The following is an 18,128-nucleotide window of genomic DNA, read 5'->3' on the forward strand; positions in this document are numbered from 1 at the left end:
CTATTTTATTATTATGTTAATAAAATTTTACCGCTCTTTAATAAATCTATGTAAATTTAATTAAAATAAATTATTTTGTTACAGTTTAATTAATTTTAAGTAAATTTTCATTCATTATTATTGATTTTATATAATACAATAATTTAATGGAATACTGTATGTGATGAAAATAAAAGCTTTCATTTGTAAAAGAAGTGTAATAATTAGAAAACTCGTAAAAATTATCAGTGTGCAGCACACGCGTGTGCGTGTTTAGTGCTTGCACGATTAAAAGTAGAAGACTCAAGGACTCTCTTAACCCATAATTCTCATCATTTTATTTTGAAGTTAAATGAACTCACTACAGTTTAATAAAATAATATTTGTTATACATTAGACGATCTTATTCTAAAATGAATGCGCGTTTAAAAATTCCACGCCGTGTAGTGACATTTAAAAAATTCGTGTCGCGTAGTGCCGTTTAAAAATAATTCTTTTGTAAGTGAATATCGTCATTATATATACTGTTTTGCAATTAATTTACAATAAAAAATGTAGTTAATAAATATTTTAAAACATCTGCATGTTATAATAAATGATGTTCTGTTAAACAAATGTCTGCATTTATACTATTTATAGTTCCCGCTTACATCTGACGTGTATAACGAAATTTACCGAGTTCAGGCGAAGTTTTTTATAAGTTTTTTTAATAGTGTATAGACACTGTGGAAAATTGATCGCCGTCTTTGAAATTCGTAGAGAAAGTACGAAGTGAAGTTAACTGAAAGGTCGCCGAATCAATTTCCTATGGTGTATGTAGTGCACAGTGGGAATTCAGTGGAAAATTGAATCGTGTGTGGTTCAGCTAGTTTCACTCTGTAATTTAACATGGAAAATGATTACTATACACTATAGCTGAAAGCACACACGATTCAATTTATAGTTGTAGTATATACATACGAACGAAGCAAGCGAGTGAGTTAGGTGCGCGAAGTAAAAGCGCTGGTCTTTTTAATGCGATTCCTAAAAGCATCGAAAAATTATGGAAAAGCCATACCTGGCGATTACTGTATAAGATGACTACTTGTAATGATAAATGTATACATATGTATATGTATGTATATTACTTAAGTGGAGAGATAAATGTGAATGGCTCAAAAATTGCATTTTTCTGTTCATAAATAGTTTGAATATATTTTTAAGATTATATCCTCAAAGTTTTAAAGCAAAATTATAAAAATTTAAGATGTTATAGCCTTAAAAGTGTCGCAACTGCGCGAGTAACACTAATGCTCCGCGGCACGCAAAAGTAGGGGGAAAAGATTAAAACTTTAAACCCCTTATTCTCAAAACGTACTTTTTAAAATTTATGTAAAATCTCATTATAGATTGAACCTTTCGCATCTGAAAGATTTTCATCTTTATTTATTATTATTCTTATTTAGTTATACATATAATAAGACTGTTTCCTTTCTCGAAGGTGTGCCCTTTTATCAAGTTTGAATTTCATCTCATTTCCATAGATTTTTATTTGTTCTAGTTTTTTGTCTGTATTTGTTTATTATGGTATAATTTGCAACTACCGACTTTTTTTCTCGAAACTGAAATGAGTACCAAATGATTAATTACTATTAACATAATAACATCTAAGATTGACTCTTTAATTTATTTTTATTTATATTTATCGGCTTATACATTATCGCAGAATGGGTTGAAATTGATACTATGACAATACCTTTGTAAATTTTAATCTTTTTTGTATCAGAACCTGAACTTGATGATGTATAAATAATATGAGGAGACCGAATTCTTCCAGGTATAATACAAGTATGATAATAGGTAGCATTTCGTTTACGCTTTCTCCTTTTCTGTATCCTTACTTTTGATTCCGAATTACTTAGTTCATCCTCTGCCCAAAATTGACAATCAGCATCATTTGTTACAATTCCTGACTAAATTAAATAATTCAGGAATAAAGACTTTATTAACCTATCCCTGATATACTTAAATTAAAAAAAAATTAAGTTGGTATATTACATTCACAGATTGTCTATTTTCCGTCAGTCCAAAACATAATCTTTCTGTAAAATTACATTGAATAATAAACAATGTTTATGTTGAATTAAAAATCAGCTTCTAACCTTCAGAACTGCTTTCCGTTTTTTGCCAATCTCCTTTAGCGAAGTAACTCATTTTATGCAATTTTAAAATTATTTTGGACTTTTTCGATATTTCCTAACTTTTTGTATTGGTTCAACAGATATACCAATGATTTTGAAATAATATTAGAAAATTAAACAGTAATAGGATCTTGACACTTGACAGTGACATATTCATATGTGTTTTGTTTTTAAGAAATTAAAGTTTCAGATGTATTTTCTATAAGTATAATAATATATAAACAGCTTCTTTTTAAATTAATACATATTACTAGCATAGGTAATTCTTATGGTTCAATTTCTTTTTTTTGTTCTTTTTCATACATAGGTATCTCGATTAGACTTCAAAACGAGATAATTGCTATATATACGATACTATACATATTTAGTATCTTACCATATAAAAATCTTAAAGAATTATAAATATATACAAACTCTTTATACTATATAGGTAGGGAATTAAGCAGATTAACTAAACAAAATCACAACGTTTCCATGTAAAAGTTCATTTAAATTAGTTAATATCAAAGTTCATTGTCTACTCATGATCAGCCTCTGTTTGAATCTATACTATCCAATGCATTTTAATCATTTTCTGATTTCCTTCTCTTTTTTGAACGCGGACTTTCGGTATCGTGTGGACTTGGAGTAATATGACTTCGTTTCCTTTTTACAACATTTTCAGTAAAGTCACTATTACTACTAGCTGCAGTTCTTGTTTCTCTGCGGAACGTTCCTTCTCCCGTAACTTGAACAAGAATCTAAAACAGAAACAATTTTTATTAATACAAACCATCTTTATATAAGTTTTGCAGAAATTATTTTGAATTGATTCTACCTGCATATGTTGTAAGCATTCTTCTTGCATAGATACAGCCATTTTATAGATAATTGTATCATGTTTGTTATACATAATAGCATTTTGAAACATGAGCATAACATCTCTTTGAAAATGCATGGTGGATCTGATAGTGCCATTGTCTATATTTTTTTTTATAGTAGTTAAATCCATTGGTCGAAAGATAACAGAATGATATCCTGGAGCCTGATCTTCCGTAATTGGTTTAGAAAACACTGAAGCATATTTATGTGTAACAAGACGATTGTATACTAACATAACTGCTTTTTTCCATGCTCTGTACTCAGCTCCTTCACCAGTTCCCTCATTTTCTGGCTCACTATCTATTGCTATATTTTGTTTCTTAGAATAGGTTTTCATAGCACGTACACCACTCAATTTGATTATTGTCGAATCTTCTTCATCTAATTCATTGGAATCTTCTCCAGCACTACCTACAAAATCTGTAACTTCTTTTTTTACTATTGGCTCATCAACTTTTTTGTTATCACCTGACTCTTCTTTTATTTGAATTTCTTCTTTCTTTGGCTGTTCTGAAATTTTAGAATGTATTTGCACTTTAGAATTTTCAGTATTTTTGTCTTCAGATTTTGGATTATCCATGGAAATTTTTGCCTGCTCAGTATTCTCTTTTTCACCTTTCATCGATTCTGCACATTGTTTCTTAACATTACCTACTTTTTCAGTAACTGCTTCTTTTAAATCATGAATCATTGAACTGTCTACTGTCTTTTCTTCTCCTTCTTTCTTAATTTCAACATCCTGCAAAACAGAATTTTTGTCTTTTAAAAATTCTTTAAATGCTTCTTTTTTCAAATTGGCTATCTGCAATTTGGAATTTTCTTCAGATTGCTCTTCAAGCTTAAAAGATGACACTTCTTCTACTGTTTCCATTGCAACAGTTTCTTTCAGCTCATTTGTTGCTTTCTCTTTTGGCAGTTCTACATTCTGGATTATTTCTGTCTTACCACTAGCAGAACTTTCTTTCAATTTTTTCTTTTCGCTATTAGATGAACTATCGCAATCTTCTAACATTAAACTGATGTCTTGGGATTTCTCACTATCTTCTATGCTTGGTATATCATTTTCAGGTTCAGAAGCATTACTATTTACATCAGAAGGTGAATTTGCACTTTCTTGATCTCCGGTTATTTTTGCTAGGCTCATTTCTATTTGATCCACCTCACTACTTTCCTTACAATTTAATTCATCAAGTGCTATTTTATTCTTTTCAATTTCGGCGCTAATCTCTTTTATAGATTCCGCTTTTTCAGAGACTACTGTTTCCTGTATTTTATTCACTGGTTCTTTTGAATCAGTGGACTTTTTATCAAGTTTTTCAGAACCCACTTTTTCTACCTCTTGATTATCAAATGTAGTTTCCTTTTCAACTATTACTTCCTTATTAACTTTCTCGTTACTATTTTCCATTTCAACTATTGAATCATTAGTTACTGGTTTTTCAACAATGGTAGCTGGTTCAGTCTTATTATTATCTACAGAGACTGGTTCAGGAACTTCTAAATGAAAAACTTTAGGCTCAATAGGCTCAATTGCTACAGTACCAATGATTTCTGCAATATTGGATGTGCTTGAATCAATCTCTTCTATAGCCATTTCACTTTGAGGTGAATTTGATAATGATACTGCTTCATCTACATCTCTTGGCTCTGGCTTCTCTGACACTACTACCTGCTCCAGTTGAGAAACAGGTATTTCTTTGATAATTGGCACAGTACTACTTCCTTCACTAGTCTGGGGACTTCTGGTAATTTCTTCCTTTAACAGCTCTTCTATATCTCCAATTATTTCATTTATTTCATCTTTATCTATAACATCAGCCATGATGTCCTTATGAATAACATCATCCATGTGATCTATAATTTGTACCATACTTTCTGTTACTGGAACATTCCTAGATGGGGCAACACGTTGATGTATAAGAGTATTATCAGGCTGTATATTCCCTTGATTGACAGATTGTATTGGAATTTGGGTCTCAGCAGGAACATTTGATTGATTTAAAATTGTAGGTGTTTGTAAATTTGGCAAAGGACCTCTTTGGGAATTAGCTGGCATTTCAAGCAACATTGAAAGAGTTGGTGCACCAGCTGATGGCCTTTCTGGTACAGTATTTGCCACAGAAGTAGTAACTATTTGAGGAAGTTGCGATATTTGTGTTGGTTGTGAATTCGGTACTTTAGGACTAGAACCTAATAAACTGGCTATTGTTGGTGAATTTACTTGAGTATTAGATGAATTTTGCATTTGGGTGGTTGGACTTGGAGACTTTAATAGACTAGTAAGAAGAGGAGATTTGCTTCCTCTGTTTTTCTTATCATCCTCCTCACATACAGGCTCAATTGTGTCCTGGGTGTCAGTTATTCTCTCTGTAGGCTTACGTTTATTTCCAATCGAAACATTTGATAATGTACGTATTTCTTGCTTCTGCTGACGTTTTGCAAGCCATGCTGTATGAGCTATTGCTTTCTGTTCTTGCTCACGCTCTTCCTGTTCAATAGTTAGCCACATCTTTTGTAACTTTTCTTCTGTTACTGAGCCCCATTTTAGCAAATTGACATCAGCTTTAAGCTGTTGGTATTCATCTCGTTGGAAAGCTAAAATTTGTCTTAACTCTGCAATTCTTTCTTGTGTCAATCTACGAACTATAGATTCCCCAGTAGTTTCTCCACTGTCCCTCTTTTTCCGTTTTGGAGTATCAGCATTTTCAAGTAAGTGTGCATACTGTATAGCACATGATTTTTGGGAAAACCAATCAGGTGGTCTTAATGCTTCTTTTTCTGCGAAAGGTTTCAAAGATCTTGATACACTCATCCAATTTTGATCTCCAGATTTTAATACACTAGATGCTAAACATAGTTGCTCTCTTGTGCTCCATGTATCGAACGATGCACGTTTCAATTTTAATCCTAAAACAAGATTGTTTATTATTCTTGAAATAAGTAAATATTAATCTAAAATTTCTTAACCACAAAAATAAAATTATGAATAAAATATACAAAACATATATCTTACTGTCTTGTACAGATGTCATTTTATATTGTCCCAAGTAACTGACGGCCGTACTTATATATTTATTTAGTCCTTCTTTTTTCTTTCTTTTTTTTATGATTAGATTTTATTGATATGAACGATAGCGTTTTTTTCTTAGCTTTTGTTGCCACTAGATGGCTATTACCATATTGCCAATTTACACTTGGCAATTAGCATTCGGCTAGATTCCTTGGAATTTGGAATAAGCTGGACTGGAACTTGGAAGTTGAAACTATAGTGGAACTTGAAGCGACGGCGAATGGCGAATGGCGATGACGATTGACGACGACGACTCATGACGAGTCGACGAAGAATGAAAACTAGGAATTAGGGATTTGGACTTATCATGGCGGATGTTTAATGAAAATAAGACTGTCACAGAGTATACAATGTCTCATTTCACTTTTGTCGTACTAATGCAAGCAAGTCTAGTGTTTAAAAAGAACAAATAATAAACATGTTTTTATTATGTAATGAGGAACCAGCAGGTGCACAATAAAAATTTTAACAGCTTTGTGTATAAAGCTGGAAGAGTGAAAATCTGTAAATTCCAGTAGCAATAATACAACTGATCTGCTGGTGACATTTATTGTTTCTCAATAGTTCATTTCACAGTAATAAAATGAATAGCCGAAGGCGTACAAATAATTTTACATATGTCAGCTCGTGTGTAAAATACATGATATTCTTATTGAATTTTGTTTTCTGGGTAAATGAGAATTTTTACTGTTCATTATTCATATTGTTCTTGTGCCTAAAAACTACAAAAGAACTAAAAGCTAATTGTAAATTTAATTTTTTTGTTATTGCAGCTTTTTGGAGGTTTGTTAATCGGAGTAGGTCTCTATGCTTTTGTTGATAAATGGCAAGCCACTGGTTCTGTTCGTGTGGAAAATGTATATGATGTGGTATTAAACATCTCCCTTGTAATGGTTATAGCAGGAGGTGTCGTTTTTATTGTTAGTTTTGCTGGTTGTGTTGGTGCTTTACGTGAAAATACATGTCTTCTTAAATTTGTAAGTACACTCAGTAGTATAATAGCATAGAAAAATTTTTTTTTTTTCTATTCTGCTAATATTTTTTTCAGTACTCCCTATGCTTATTAGTTTTTTTCCTACTTGAAATGGGAGTTGCAATTGTTGGTTTTGTTTTCCCACATACATTGCAATCGTTATTAGAAGAGTCATTCACTGATAAAATTATTCAAACGTATCGTGAAGATCCTGATTTACAGAATTTTATTGACTTTGGCCAACAAGAGGTAAAACTTTGTATAATAATACAAACTGTTATTTTTAATTATAATAAGTATATTGATTGTGATTTTTGTATTAGTTCAAATGCTGTGGCCTAAGTCAAGAAGGTTATAAGGATTGGGGTAAAAATGAGTATTTCAATTGTTCCAGTCCTAGTGTAGAACAATGTGGAGTACCATTCTCCTGCTGCATTAATGCTACAGATATTTCTGTAAGTATAGTTTCTTATTCTATTTAAAAGAATCTATTCCAAGTATTTTTCATAAATATTGTTAAATGTTTAGAGTGGCCTTGTCAATATTATGTGCGGCTACAAGATGCAAACATTACCAACATCTGAAGCTGGAAAAAAAGTTTGGACCAGTGGTTGTATTGAGATAGTACGCAGTTGGGCAGAGCGTAATTTATATACCATTGCTGGAATTGCTTTAGGTATAGCACTTAGTCAGTTGTTTGTTATATATCTTGCCAAGACCCTAGAGGGTCAGATTGAATTACAGAAATCTCGGTGGCGCTCCTGAGCTTGACCTCAGGCCACCTACCGTTATCAGATTCACACACCAGCCAGTAGGCAGGTGGCCAGCTATGGTCAGTTGAGAGGCCAAGATGCTGAAGTAAATGTCAATGCTCGAATGGCGTTACTCGTTCTCTTCGCGATCTCCTTATATATACTATGTATTTTTGCTCTGATCAGACTTGTACTCTATTTTAGAAACTATTTTCATGCATATCTAACTTCAAATTAATCCCTTACTTTTTGATAGTTACTTAAATGCAAGTATATTAATTTATCTCTTTTTTTAGTAAAAAAAAGATTACATCATTTTTGTATTTTTTATTAATATTATAGTTATACATTTTCTTAATATATAAAAAAGCATTTACTTACACTAGTTAAACTTTAAACAAATACTTTAATTTATTAAAAATGAAACTAAAAATTTATTTGGTTTATTTGTAATGTATGTTTTCATAATTGAAAATTTTCCCCTTTAAGTATTTTTAACGAAATGCACAGTGTAAGTGACTGACTCTTTTGTTGAAAAAGTATCACAAAACAAAAAGAACAAGATCTGACATATTTTTACAAGGTTTTAAAAGTATGTATTTTTTTAATATTTGACACAATTTATTTTAAGATTTTCCTTCAAGAAACGCTTATAATTCTTATTGCAATTACAGCTTAAATGTATGTTAAGCATAGAACATTAAATAATTAAATAATGAACAACAAAAATAAAATTTGGTAATTGCAGACTTGATATATAATTGATTTATGATGCCCTGCTTATATTGAATGTACTCTGGTTATTGGCTGAAAATCAATATTTGTTAAATATCTCTAACGAATCTTTGATTTGTCAATATGTGGATTATAAAAGTAATTGAAAAAGATATATGTTATTCTTACTGTTTAAATAAAACTCTGATGTAACAAATATTAATACCAGAAATAGAAATTACAGAAAATATTATATTTATAAAACCATTTATTCATATTATAATAATATAAGTATTCTATTGAAAAGCGCACATTATTCTGGTACATGTTTATAGCAGTATTACTTTTAAAACGAAACACTTCAATGATTGATTAAACTGGTTTCATTATTGCAAATGCAAAACCGTGCCAAAAATCAGAATATTGTCGCAATTCCTTAATTTTAAAGAACTTTTGACAATAATCTGGTATGTATTCATTATTCAGTTTAATCAAGATAAACAAGAAAACTGTGTATCTTTCATTTACGCATACATGTAAACTTATATAGAACCTTCTACTTTGGAATAAATAAGTATTATTCTAATATTATGTAATTTTATTTATTATCTTTGTATAACTTTATATTTTATTTAAAATGATAAGCAAAATGAATTCCCTCTTTTATAAATTTTTATTCAATGAATAAATTTATTTGAATAGTTAGATTTTCTTATAAAGAGATAAGTCTACATGATTATCATTGCTATATTCTAAAATTATACTTTGACCATCAATAAGTGTAGCATTGCTAAATAAATCTTCCAGAAGTGTTTCTTTCTCATTAGAAAAACAAATTCCAGTAGCATAATGAAATAAGTTTAATTTTATTGAATTAACTGTATTGTTGTGATTAGAAATTTTCAAGGTTTCTGAAATAGAGTCTATTGTTTTGCCAATTGTCCATTGACCAGACACAAACACATTTTTAGGAGTTGTAGATAAAGAAGGTGGATATACAAGAAAATATCGTCTCTCACATACTGGTACCTTTTTTGGTCCAACAGCAGTAGCCTTTACTTTCATATATTGAACCTATACAAAAATAATTGGTCACCTTCAAGTTAAAATTATTATAAAAATATAAAACAAGTAATTTTCCAGTTTAACAGGTATACCTTATTTGCCATTGTATTATTTTTTGATTTTTTTAAATTCATTGTAACTTCCTGATCTACAGCAGCTTTTGCTTCTGCAAATTGTTTTTTGGGAATTTGCCATTTTTTTAATTTTTTAGATTTATCTCCTTCACTCATTTCTAAGCAGCCATGATATCTATGCACCAAGCAAAAATGCCTTTTGCACTTGATACAAAGCATTTCAATTATGGATTTCTCCTTACATGATTCTTCAAAACATTCATAAATTATTTTTTCCCCTTGGGATGTGCTATCGTTAGTTGTAATGTTTTTACAATTATGACACTCTGCATTAAAATGCACTTTACAGAATATGTTTTGGCAATATTCGCATAAAAATGGTAGAAAATCCAATTGTTTACAATCCGTTATTGAGCAATTTTCTCCAGTTTGGGGAAATTCCATTTTAAAAAATCTATTTTTCACAAATACTAATATTCAACAGAAATGAATATAAATAACTGATTTAATTATGAGATGGAGTTGGAGAATGTAAATGATTTTCACTAAGAGTACTTAAAGCCAAATTATTCCACTTTTGTTCAAGCTCTTTTAATGTCATTTGGGAATCCCCATTATCACTTTCAGGATCAGGTAATTCAGCTACAGGAACAAGAATATCATCAATTGGTAAACGTTCTTTGCGCCAAGCTTCATCAATTAGATCTAAAAGCCTTCCATCAGCACACACTTGACTATCCATTACAAATAATTTTGAAACAATAAACCCTGTCAACTGCAATTGTGCAGTAATTTAAAAAAGAACAACTTACATTTCTTTAAAAATAAGAACTAATAATGCTTCGCTTTTTATCTTAATTTTGAATAAATTGTTGTTTGTATATTAAATAAAAAATCTGCAATGAATTATCTCAAGTAAAGATGTGTTTACTAATATATTATTTCTATTCAGTTTTAAAATATTTTTATAAAATTACTTTTTAATAGTTCACGAATATAGTGTTTAGTTTTTATTTAAATTTAGATGATTTAAGGTTATACATATGACTGGCTTACACAGCTTACAGACTTAACTTAACAGCTGCTAAAAGACAGGTTATGTTGATTACAGATTTATAAGGCCGTGTTCCAGAATTCACTGCCAGGCCAGTACTGCGAATATTCTTCTGTCTTCTTTCAATAATGCTTTCATTCTTGACAAAGATATAAACGTTGTCCGCAGTACTGGCAGTGAATTCTGAAACACAGCCTAAGTTTGTAAATTTTTGTGAACCATTTATAAATCCTGAATTGTTATTGATTCATTTAAATATTACCATTTACTTAATTACTTAGTATGACGACTTAACTTAAACGCTTCAGACATTGCTTTGGATTGCGCTGCAGCCGTTGTAGTTACATTGAGCATAAACAATTTTTAACTTTTACTTTTAAAGCCTTTATCCATAGGTGTAAAATAAACTTTTTCAACTCTCTCTTGTAATTATAGTAAGAATAGTGTATTAAGGGCAACTTGAAAAATTTTGTTGAGCGCCGGTCGTCGTAACTTTATTTGATTGCAATATTTGACTATAAATAAAACACATTAGAGGACACCTTTAATTTGTTACTGTTCAATTTAACAGCCTTTTAAATACTCGCCCTATCACAAACACGTACTAAATAGTATTAAAATCGTTAAATTAACTGAAGATAAGACCAAGATTCATTCTCGAAAACAAAGTTATATCTCATAATCTTTTTATCTATTTGATAGTTATGACATGTGGTATGTTATTGCTATATAAGTAATAAAATTAATATATTTTAAGTTAATTAATTGTAAACTTATATTTATGTATTTTTTTACAGCAAATGATATTAATGTAATGGTTGTAATAAATATAGAATCCTAATTGTAAAGTTAATCATTAGTATATAATGGAGGTACAGGCGATTGAAGCTCCTGAATCACAGTTTGCATCAAGCAAGAGTTCATTTGAAATCTCATGTAATTGGAAAATAACTAATGATAAAAATTATCATAATTCCATTACTGTAACAGCTTTTTCACAAAGAAATAATAGGTGAGAAGGGCATATAAATTTATTATAACTTGTATTTGATTATTGATTAAATGATATATTGCAATTCTTTACAGTATTAGTTTAGATGAAATTGTTTCATTACATACTTGCATAGAATTACAGCCAAGTAACTGTGATAATGAGCCATGTATGTTAAATATCAAATTAAGTCAAAATGATAGTATTGCTCATATCACTGTCGTTTCTGAAGCATCTGTAATAGAATTTTTTAAAGATTTTGGAGAATATGAGAGTACTGTATTTGCCGAATATGTTGATGAATTTAAAGGTAATTTTGTGTATATCGCAAGTACAAAAATAACACCATATGCCAAGGATGTTAGTATTAAGGTATGTATGATGGATGTGAATTATTTTTTATACCTATCACCTGCTATCTTACTAAGGTTTTTCTTTTTATACTAGTTTACAAAAACGAAAAATAAAAATGCTCCAATGTGGCTGTATGGCATAAAGCTGTTTTTGGTGGAATCAGTACCAAAAGTGAATCCTGAAAATTTGTTTAGCTACAATATGTTTAAGAGTATTCTTTCAAATACTAATCATTCAAAAAATAAACAAGTAGATTTTGCTAAAAGCATTTTAGAAACATGGAAAAATAAAGATAACTGGCCTTTAGATACCAATGTTGAAGAACACAATAAAATTCTTGACTTAAATTTATGTCTTGAAGACACAGTGTCTAAACCAAAAAGTGTAGCAGAAAGTAATAGAGAAAGAGCTTTTACAGTTGACACTCACAATGATAATTTTGATTTTAAAACTTACATTGACAATAAATTTCAAGACATGGAAACAAAACTTTTACAAAAAATAGATCAGTTAGAGGCTCAAACAACACAAAAATTAGATGCAATATTAAAAGAACTTAATACACGATAGTTATTTTTTGTGATGTTTATTGTATATTTATTAAAGAAAAATATAAGAATAATGTTTTTTCGAATATACTTATGTTTTAATATCTTATTATAATTACCTAAGAAAATAGAACATTAATTTGAAAAATAATATAAAAAATTAGCAATTATATTTAAACTGCAGCTTCATTTTCTGAAGAACTATCGTTAGAATTTCCAGGAGGATCCCAATTATGAAGCTGCTTTCTCCATAATTTAATCATACCATCCCATCCTCGCCTGCTGTATTTTATAAATTTAGGGGGTGTTTTAGGATGTTCCTTTCCCCTTTTATCTCTGAAAAATAAGAAGTATGATCTATCATAAAATTAATGTCTATAAAATATATATTATTAAAAATTACTTTGGTACACATTGAATATATCTGTCATAACCAAGAGTATTTTTTCCATAATCAATTTCTTTTTGTCTTCGTGCTAGCACAGCAGGATCAGTTTCATATTCCAATTGTTTATCTTTGCCAGCAGTTTCATTTGTAGAGGAGTTTGTGCTATCAGATTCAGAATACTTAGACATTTTGGTACTTTCAGTCTCAGTGCTGTCTGCCCTTGCTCTCTTACGTATACATAGGGTTGCCATTCTTCCTCTTTTCCTCGGATACTGACCTCTTTTATGAACCTTACGGGAACGTCCGAGGGGACTTTTAAATTTATCTAGGATTTTCAAATCGTTCGAAAAAGTTATATTTTTCTAATTCGTTATTACCCGTAAAAGACTAATCAATCAATATTATTGGAAATCGGAGATTTGTAGTGGTGAGCGGTCTGGAACTGACTTCAGGCTTGAACTCTCGGCCCTGCTCGGCCGCCTCGGCCCTCGGGTGAGCACGGTTGAGCCCGGGTTGGTTGAGCTGAGCACGGACACGGGACAGACAGCACGGTGAGCCGCAGGGCACGCACGTTGCCATCTAGCAGCCATCTAGCTAGCTCCGGCGTACTCTTCTGTCTCCTGAAGTCTCCTCACTTCCTCACTCAGCAGCCAGCAGCGGGCAGACCACTGCAGGCAGTGCAGACTGCTCCTCACTACTTCTCTACTCAACGCCACTAGGTGGCTACAACGCGGAGCATTCTCACTAGCAAGTTTTTACCCACGTTATATTTAAGTGCACCAGCCGCTCTCGGCTCTAGCGAGCAGTCGCCAATCGCCACTCGCCAGCTCGCTCTGGTTTGCTTGGGGCGCTTGGGTTAGGTTCGTGCTGCTCAAATCCAGGGCCCTGTGTCTTCTATATTAATATTTTTCATTAACCCATCTGCGGTTCCACTTGGAAGTAGTTGGAAGCGTAGTCTTTTCCATCCCATCCTAATTTTCTGTTCAATTTTTACCGGAACCACAATATGTTAATTCTCTTACAAATATATTTCTATAAAATATTAAATATGATAGTATATAATATGTGCTGACACTTATTTTTTAATTTTTATATATTTCTAAAGATAAAACACAATAAAAGATGAAACTTTTAAAAATATTTACAGTATGAGACAAAAGTATACAACGTATAATAATACATCATAATATCTATTAAGTTAAACACAGTTCGTATTTTCCTTGAATCTATACAGCTATATGCAATATTCTGTTTGTTTTTTGTTCAGAGACACTAGTATTTGGATCCAAACAGACCACCGACTCTCACCTCTCAGCTCATATAGCTATCTCCGCTATCTATGGTACGAATAATGAATAAACTTAACGAGAATCCGACTGTATTTTCCGTATACATACACAGAGATTCATTCTCACTTCATTATCATTGTATTTCGCGCAAGGTACCTATACATATGTATGTCTGTACACTGACACGAGGAAATGTATAAGATTTTATTAATGGGCTGCTACCTTTGCATCTAGCTGATGTATTCAAACACCCTTTTACACAGCACATTTTTCTTGATGTAGAAATTTCTAAACTTTTATAAATAAATGTAAAATTTGAAGAAATAAACTTTTTTGTTTATTTCACTATACGTCGTATCTGCACCTAATAATTTCGATAAAAGTCCAGCAGACAGCGCTGTTATTACCATAAGACATCGTGCATGTTCCCTATACTTTATTATATATTTCGAGCTGTTTTTGTTTTAAACTAATTACAGCTAACGGTGGATATAAAAGACATATAGGCCATAGGCTCTTAAAAATTTGAAAAAGAATAGTCAAACAATGAATGAATTAGGCGATCGGTAAGATGTATAATCAAATTTATAATTTTTTTTTCAATATGTAAAATATTGAAACATGAATAGAAATTATTTATTGAATTTATTAAATTGAAGGGATGAAAATGAGGAGGAATCGATCTCGGAAAACCCCTCAATAATTCACCCATTACTTTATACGTTTAAAGTATCACAAGATATGGAGGCTGGTTCAGTGATAACAGCAACAATACCTCCATATTGGCTTTATCATGATCACGCTTTTGGAGTTATCTGGACGCTCTTTTGCAAAAATAAACAATATATCGGTTAGCCATGTTAACTAAATAATTCTTATAAAATTTATTATTTCCTACCTAACTTAATTTAATAAAATAGTACTTTAAACCATGTTTAACTTTTTTTGTATACATATTATTTTTTTAGTTACTATGATTGAGGTATTAGATGAGTACTTTTAAAAACTTGTATTGATTTTACAAAATTATAGCATTATTATAAGTTTTGCTATATTTTATATTTATTTTTACTACTTTACAAATGTGTATATTACTATTGATATATAATTCAAGGATGATTATTAATCAATTATAAGGAATTTCTCAGCTCCATTGGTGTTTGAAGTTTCTGCTGGATTTAAAGAATTCCAGTGGTGAGTTTACAATTGACGTTGAAATTTGCATTAAGGCAATAGAGAACAATTTGATTGAACAGTATGCTGTTATTGGTTCAGTTTTTAATGAAGGAATTCTAAAAGATTTACAAAATAATGTCAAGGAAGGAGACCTGATAGATCACGACCATCAGAATATTGATGAAAATAAATCTAAATTGGTATAACATTTAAATCATTATTTATAACAATCTGCCAACAATTTTATATATACAAATAGGTTTACATTTTAATGTAGTCATTCAAAGTGTGATCTTATAGTTTTAGTGCTAACCGAGTATATTCTTCCACATATAATTATTTTTTATAACTCCGTTAAAGGGTGCAACAAATAATAGTGTGAAGAAGATTATTTGTGGCAAAGATTGTTCTAAAGAAACAGAAGAGCAGACCTTATCAGTAAAAACTCATTACTCATTTGTGACAAAATTTTATATTTACTTCTGACTTATTAGCTAAAAATGTTTGCAGAATTTATTAAAAAGAATAACTAGCATAACATATGATGAAATGAAGCAAAGGGGATCAAAGCCATGTATCAAAGAATCCGATAAACAATTTAAAATGTTGCCTAATCATGATAAAGTACAGGAATCTGCAAATGGTTAGAAGAGAAATGTAGAACAAAATTAGCTATTGCTGTAGAATATTATTGTATACTTAAAACGTTTATTCTTGTAAATATGCAGATACGAATCCAAAAGAGACAGTGGCTTCTTTAAATTCTTCACGACAGATTTGCATCAACAATATTAAAATGGAAATAAAAAAATTACACCGGTTGGAGATGTATGCTTGCTTAAAAGAAAACCATGCATTAGAAGCCAAATTATTAGCAAACTTTTTAAGTTTTTGTTTTCGAAAGTTTTAAAGTCGTATGATATTGAAAACGTACATTATAAGTTTAACAAATTTTTTAAAATTCGTATAAACTTATATCAAATTTAAATGTTAAAAAAAATCCGAAAAACTAACTAAAGTTTGGCTATATAATGTGGTGTACTTTCCGGCATTAAACAATTATATCGTTTATTTTATATCAATCGTAATATTTGTTTTAATTTTTTTAGATTAATGCAAAGTCTAGATGCAGATTCGTTTGATGCTTATATCACAGCGGATTTAGAGACTCGTTTGGATAATTTGGAGAATCAGGAAGTGGTTACTGAAATTGAGAAAATAATATAAATTTGAACGATGAAACGTTTTTGATAAATTTCGAATTCATTGTTTGTATCATTCAAACTTTTCTAATATCAATAATTTTTCTTTTTAAAGAAATATCATTTATTATGAATTTGTTTTGTAAAAATCACAGATTTAAATATACAATTTTGTAACAAAACGTCTATAATTTGTAACTTTTATGTTACGATGGTCTAATAAAATCAATGTACTATATGGCAACCTAATAGGTATTGCGAAGTTCTTCATAATGATTAATACTGTTGACTTTTTTCGACTTAAGTTTCTAAACTGTCTACACTGAAAAAATATTAAGCTCGCGATGAGCTGCGGCCGCCAGGCAACAGGGCCACCGGCCAGGTTCGGGCCACTCCGGGACCCTGTTCCTTTAGATTTTCATATTAACCCATCTAGGTACTCCACGTTGGTTGCGTAGTCTTCTTCTATCTTCTTTCCTCTTTCCCATTTTTGATTTTACTTTCTCCGAAAGCCATACGGGCAATACAGGTTCAAATCTCTCACACTAATGCTTCAAGTGAATTATCCACAATATATTCTAAATATGTCCGTATTTTATAAACATTATCTCCTACTGTATAGCGTGTAATATTGTCAAATAAAAATTGATTTTTTATATCAATCGCTTGCTGAAATAAGCATTTGACCATATATTTTCCGCAGGTTTTCTAATTACCAATTTGAATAAAGTACACAGGATTTTATAAAACTTGATCTGCAAATAAAATTATTATTAGTCAGTTAATGCTATATAAAAAGTTTACCCCGAGAATTGTAATTATCTTGTTTCTATTTATTACTTGCAAAACTTTTGTAGCATTTTCCATTGCATTACTGTATTTTATTATAAATGTGCTGTGTATACCATTCAAAAAAATTCTTTAAAAATAATATAATCTTTATTATAAAAATCTTTACATTCGTTATTTCAGGACTCTTTCCACCCAATTCTTCAAACAGCTGTTTTGACTGGTTAAATAAGGTACCCATACAATACACTCGACTAAAATACGTCTAAAAGATGTCTTTAAGTCACTTGGTCCTATATATGGAAACATCGTCATCACTTTGTATATGAGATGGGACAATAAACGCTGGATTTTCTAAACCATTAAACTTAAAAGATTTCCACTTTTTTATGTATTTCTTTCCAATCTACCGGAAAACCATTACAAAATTTTATTTTTACAAAATACGGTAATTCTACTGAAATAACAGAAAATAATTTTTCAAAGCTAACATTTAAAGTGATGTTCATTTACTTTTCCCATCAGCAAGTATATTTCCTTTTAAATGGTATATATAATTATTTCTGCATAATAATTTAAAGGTAATTACTATTTTCCTCTGATGACTCAGTTGAACAAAAAAGGTTTTTGTCGTGAATCAGTAGAATCAGAGAATTGCGAAAGACCTTA

The 18,128-nt window shown here is 30.5% G+C and overlaps 7 protein-coding genes across 11 annotated transcripts; 2 read left to right on the forward strand and 5 right to left on the reverse strand.

Moving 5' to 3' along the window:
• Positions 1 to 509: 509 nt before the first annotated feature.
• Positions 510 to 2,247, reverse strand: LOC136772267 (uncharacterized). Of its 2 annotated transcripts, XM_066725127.1 has the most exons (4): positions 2,121 to 2,247; positions 2,017 to 2,060; positions 1,715 to 1,931; positions 510 to 1,580 (listed from the first exon to the last, which is right to left on the reverse strand). In XM_066725127.1, exons 1-4 carry the CDS (start codon positions 2,170 to 2,172, stop codon positions 1,516 to 1,518), a joined length of 378 nt encoding a protein of 125 aa, XP_066581224.1. In that variant the 5' UTR covers positions 2,173 to 2,247; the 3' UTR covers positions 510 to 1,515. The 2 variants fall into 2 exon arrangements, with proteins under 2 accessions (XP_066581224.1, XP_066581223.1); XM_066725126.1 differs by lacking the exon at positions 510 to 1,580 and having other exon boundaries at positions 1,626 to 1,931.
• On the reverse strand, positions 1,652 to 6,200 carry Brd8 (Bromodomain containing 8). Its single transcript, XM_066725118.1, has 3 exons — positions 6,034 to 6,200; positions 2,977 to 5,927; positions 1,652 to 2,899 (listed from the first exon to the last, which is right to left on the reverse strand). Exons 1-3 carry the CDS (start codon positions 6,050 to 6,052, stop codon positions 2,723 to 2,725), a joined length of 3,147 nt encoding a protein of 1,048 aa, XP_066581215.1. The 5' UTR covers positions 6,053 to 6,200; the 3' UTR covers positions 1,652 to 2,722.
• Positions 6,201 to 6,318: 118 nt separating this feature from the next.
• On the forward strand, positions 6,319 to 9,110 carry LOC136772264 (tetraspanin-33-like). The gene is made up of 5 exons (XM_066725120.1): positions 6,319 to 6,760; positions 6,864 to 7,067; positions 7,139 to 7,312; positions 7,387 to 7,518; positions 7,592 to 9,110. Exons 1-5 carry the CDS (start codon positions 6,674 to 6,676, stop codon positions 7,826 to 7,828), a joined length of 834 nt encoding a protein of 277 aa, XP_066581217.1. The 5' UTR covers positions 6,319 to 6,673; the 3' UTR covers positions 7,829 to 9,110.
• A 98-nt stretch (positions 9,111 to 9,208) lies between these two features.
• LOC136772265 (AN1-type zinc finger protein 1-like) lies at positions 9,209 to 10,112 on the reverse strand. Its single transcript, XM_066725121.1, has 2 exons — positions 9,687 to 10,112; positions 9,209 to 9,603 (listed from the first exon to the last, which is right to left on the reverse strand). The coding sequence occupies exons 1-2, from the start codon at positions 10,110 to 10,112 to the stop codon at positions 9,232 to 9,234; spliced, it is 798 nt and encodes a 265-aa protein (XP_066581218.1). The 3' UTR covers positions 9,209 to 9,231.
• A 61-nt stretch (positions 10,113 to 10,173) lies between these two features.
• On the reverse strand, positions 10,174 to 10,410 carry LOC136772268 (anaphase-promoting complex subunit 13). The gene has a single exon (XM_066725128.1). It carries the CDS (start codon positions 10,408 to 10,410, stop codon positions 10,174 to 10,176), a length of 237 nt encoding a protein of 78 aa, XP_066581225.1.
• An 886-nt stretch (positions 10,411 to 11,296) lies between these two features.
• Positions 11,297 to 12,705, forward strand: LOC136772263 (uncharacterized). The gene is made up of 4 exons (XM_066725119.1): positions 11,297 to 11,436; positions 11,520 to 11,734; positions 11,809 to 12,085; positions 12,161 to 12,705. Exons 2-4 carry the CDS (start codon positions 11,589 to 11,591, stop codon positions 12,635 to 12,637), a joined length of 900 nt encoding a protein of 299 aa, XP_066581216.1. The 5' UTR covers positions 11,297 to 11,436; positions 11,520 to 11,588; the 3' UTR covers positions 12,638 to 12,705.
• Positions 12,638 to 13,807, reverse strand: Slbp (Stem-loop binding protein). 4 transcript variants are annotated; one of them, XM_066725124.1, is made up of 3 exons: positions 13,381 to 13,807; positions 13,019 to 13,315; positions 12,638 to 12,972 (listed from the first exon to the last, which is right to left on the reverse strand). In XM_066725124.1, exons 2-3 carry the CDS (start codon positions 13,252 to 13,254, stop codon positions 12,789 to 12,791), a joined length of 420 nt encoding a protein of 139 aa, XP_066581221.1. In that variant the 5' UTR covers positions 13,255 to 13,315; positions 13,381 to 13,807; the 3' UTR covers positions 12,638 to 12,788. The 4 variants fall into 4 exon arrangements, with proteins under 4 accessions (XP_066581221.1, XP_066581220.1, XP_066581219.1 ...); XM_066725123.1 differs by having other exon boundaries at positions 13,019 to 13,293; positions 13,381 to 13,805; XM_066725122.1 differs by having other exon boundaries at positions 13,019 to 13,801.
• Between the last annotated feature and the right edge of the window lie 4,321 nt (positions 13,808 to 18,128).

This window comes from Prorops nasuta, unplaced genomic scaffold (genome assembly GCF_024137725.1).
Source record: "Prorops nasuta isolate Cenicafe-Biocafe unplaced genomic scaffold, Cenicafe_Pnas_1.2 PNAS00004, whole genome shotgun sequence".
Classification (NCBI taxonomy): Eukaryota; Metazoa; Arthropoda; class Insecta; order Hymenoptera; family Bethylidae; genus Prorops; species Prorops nasuta.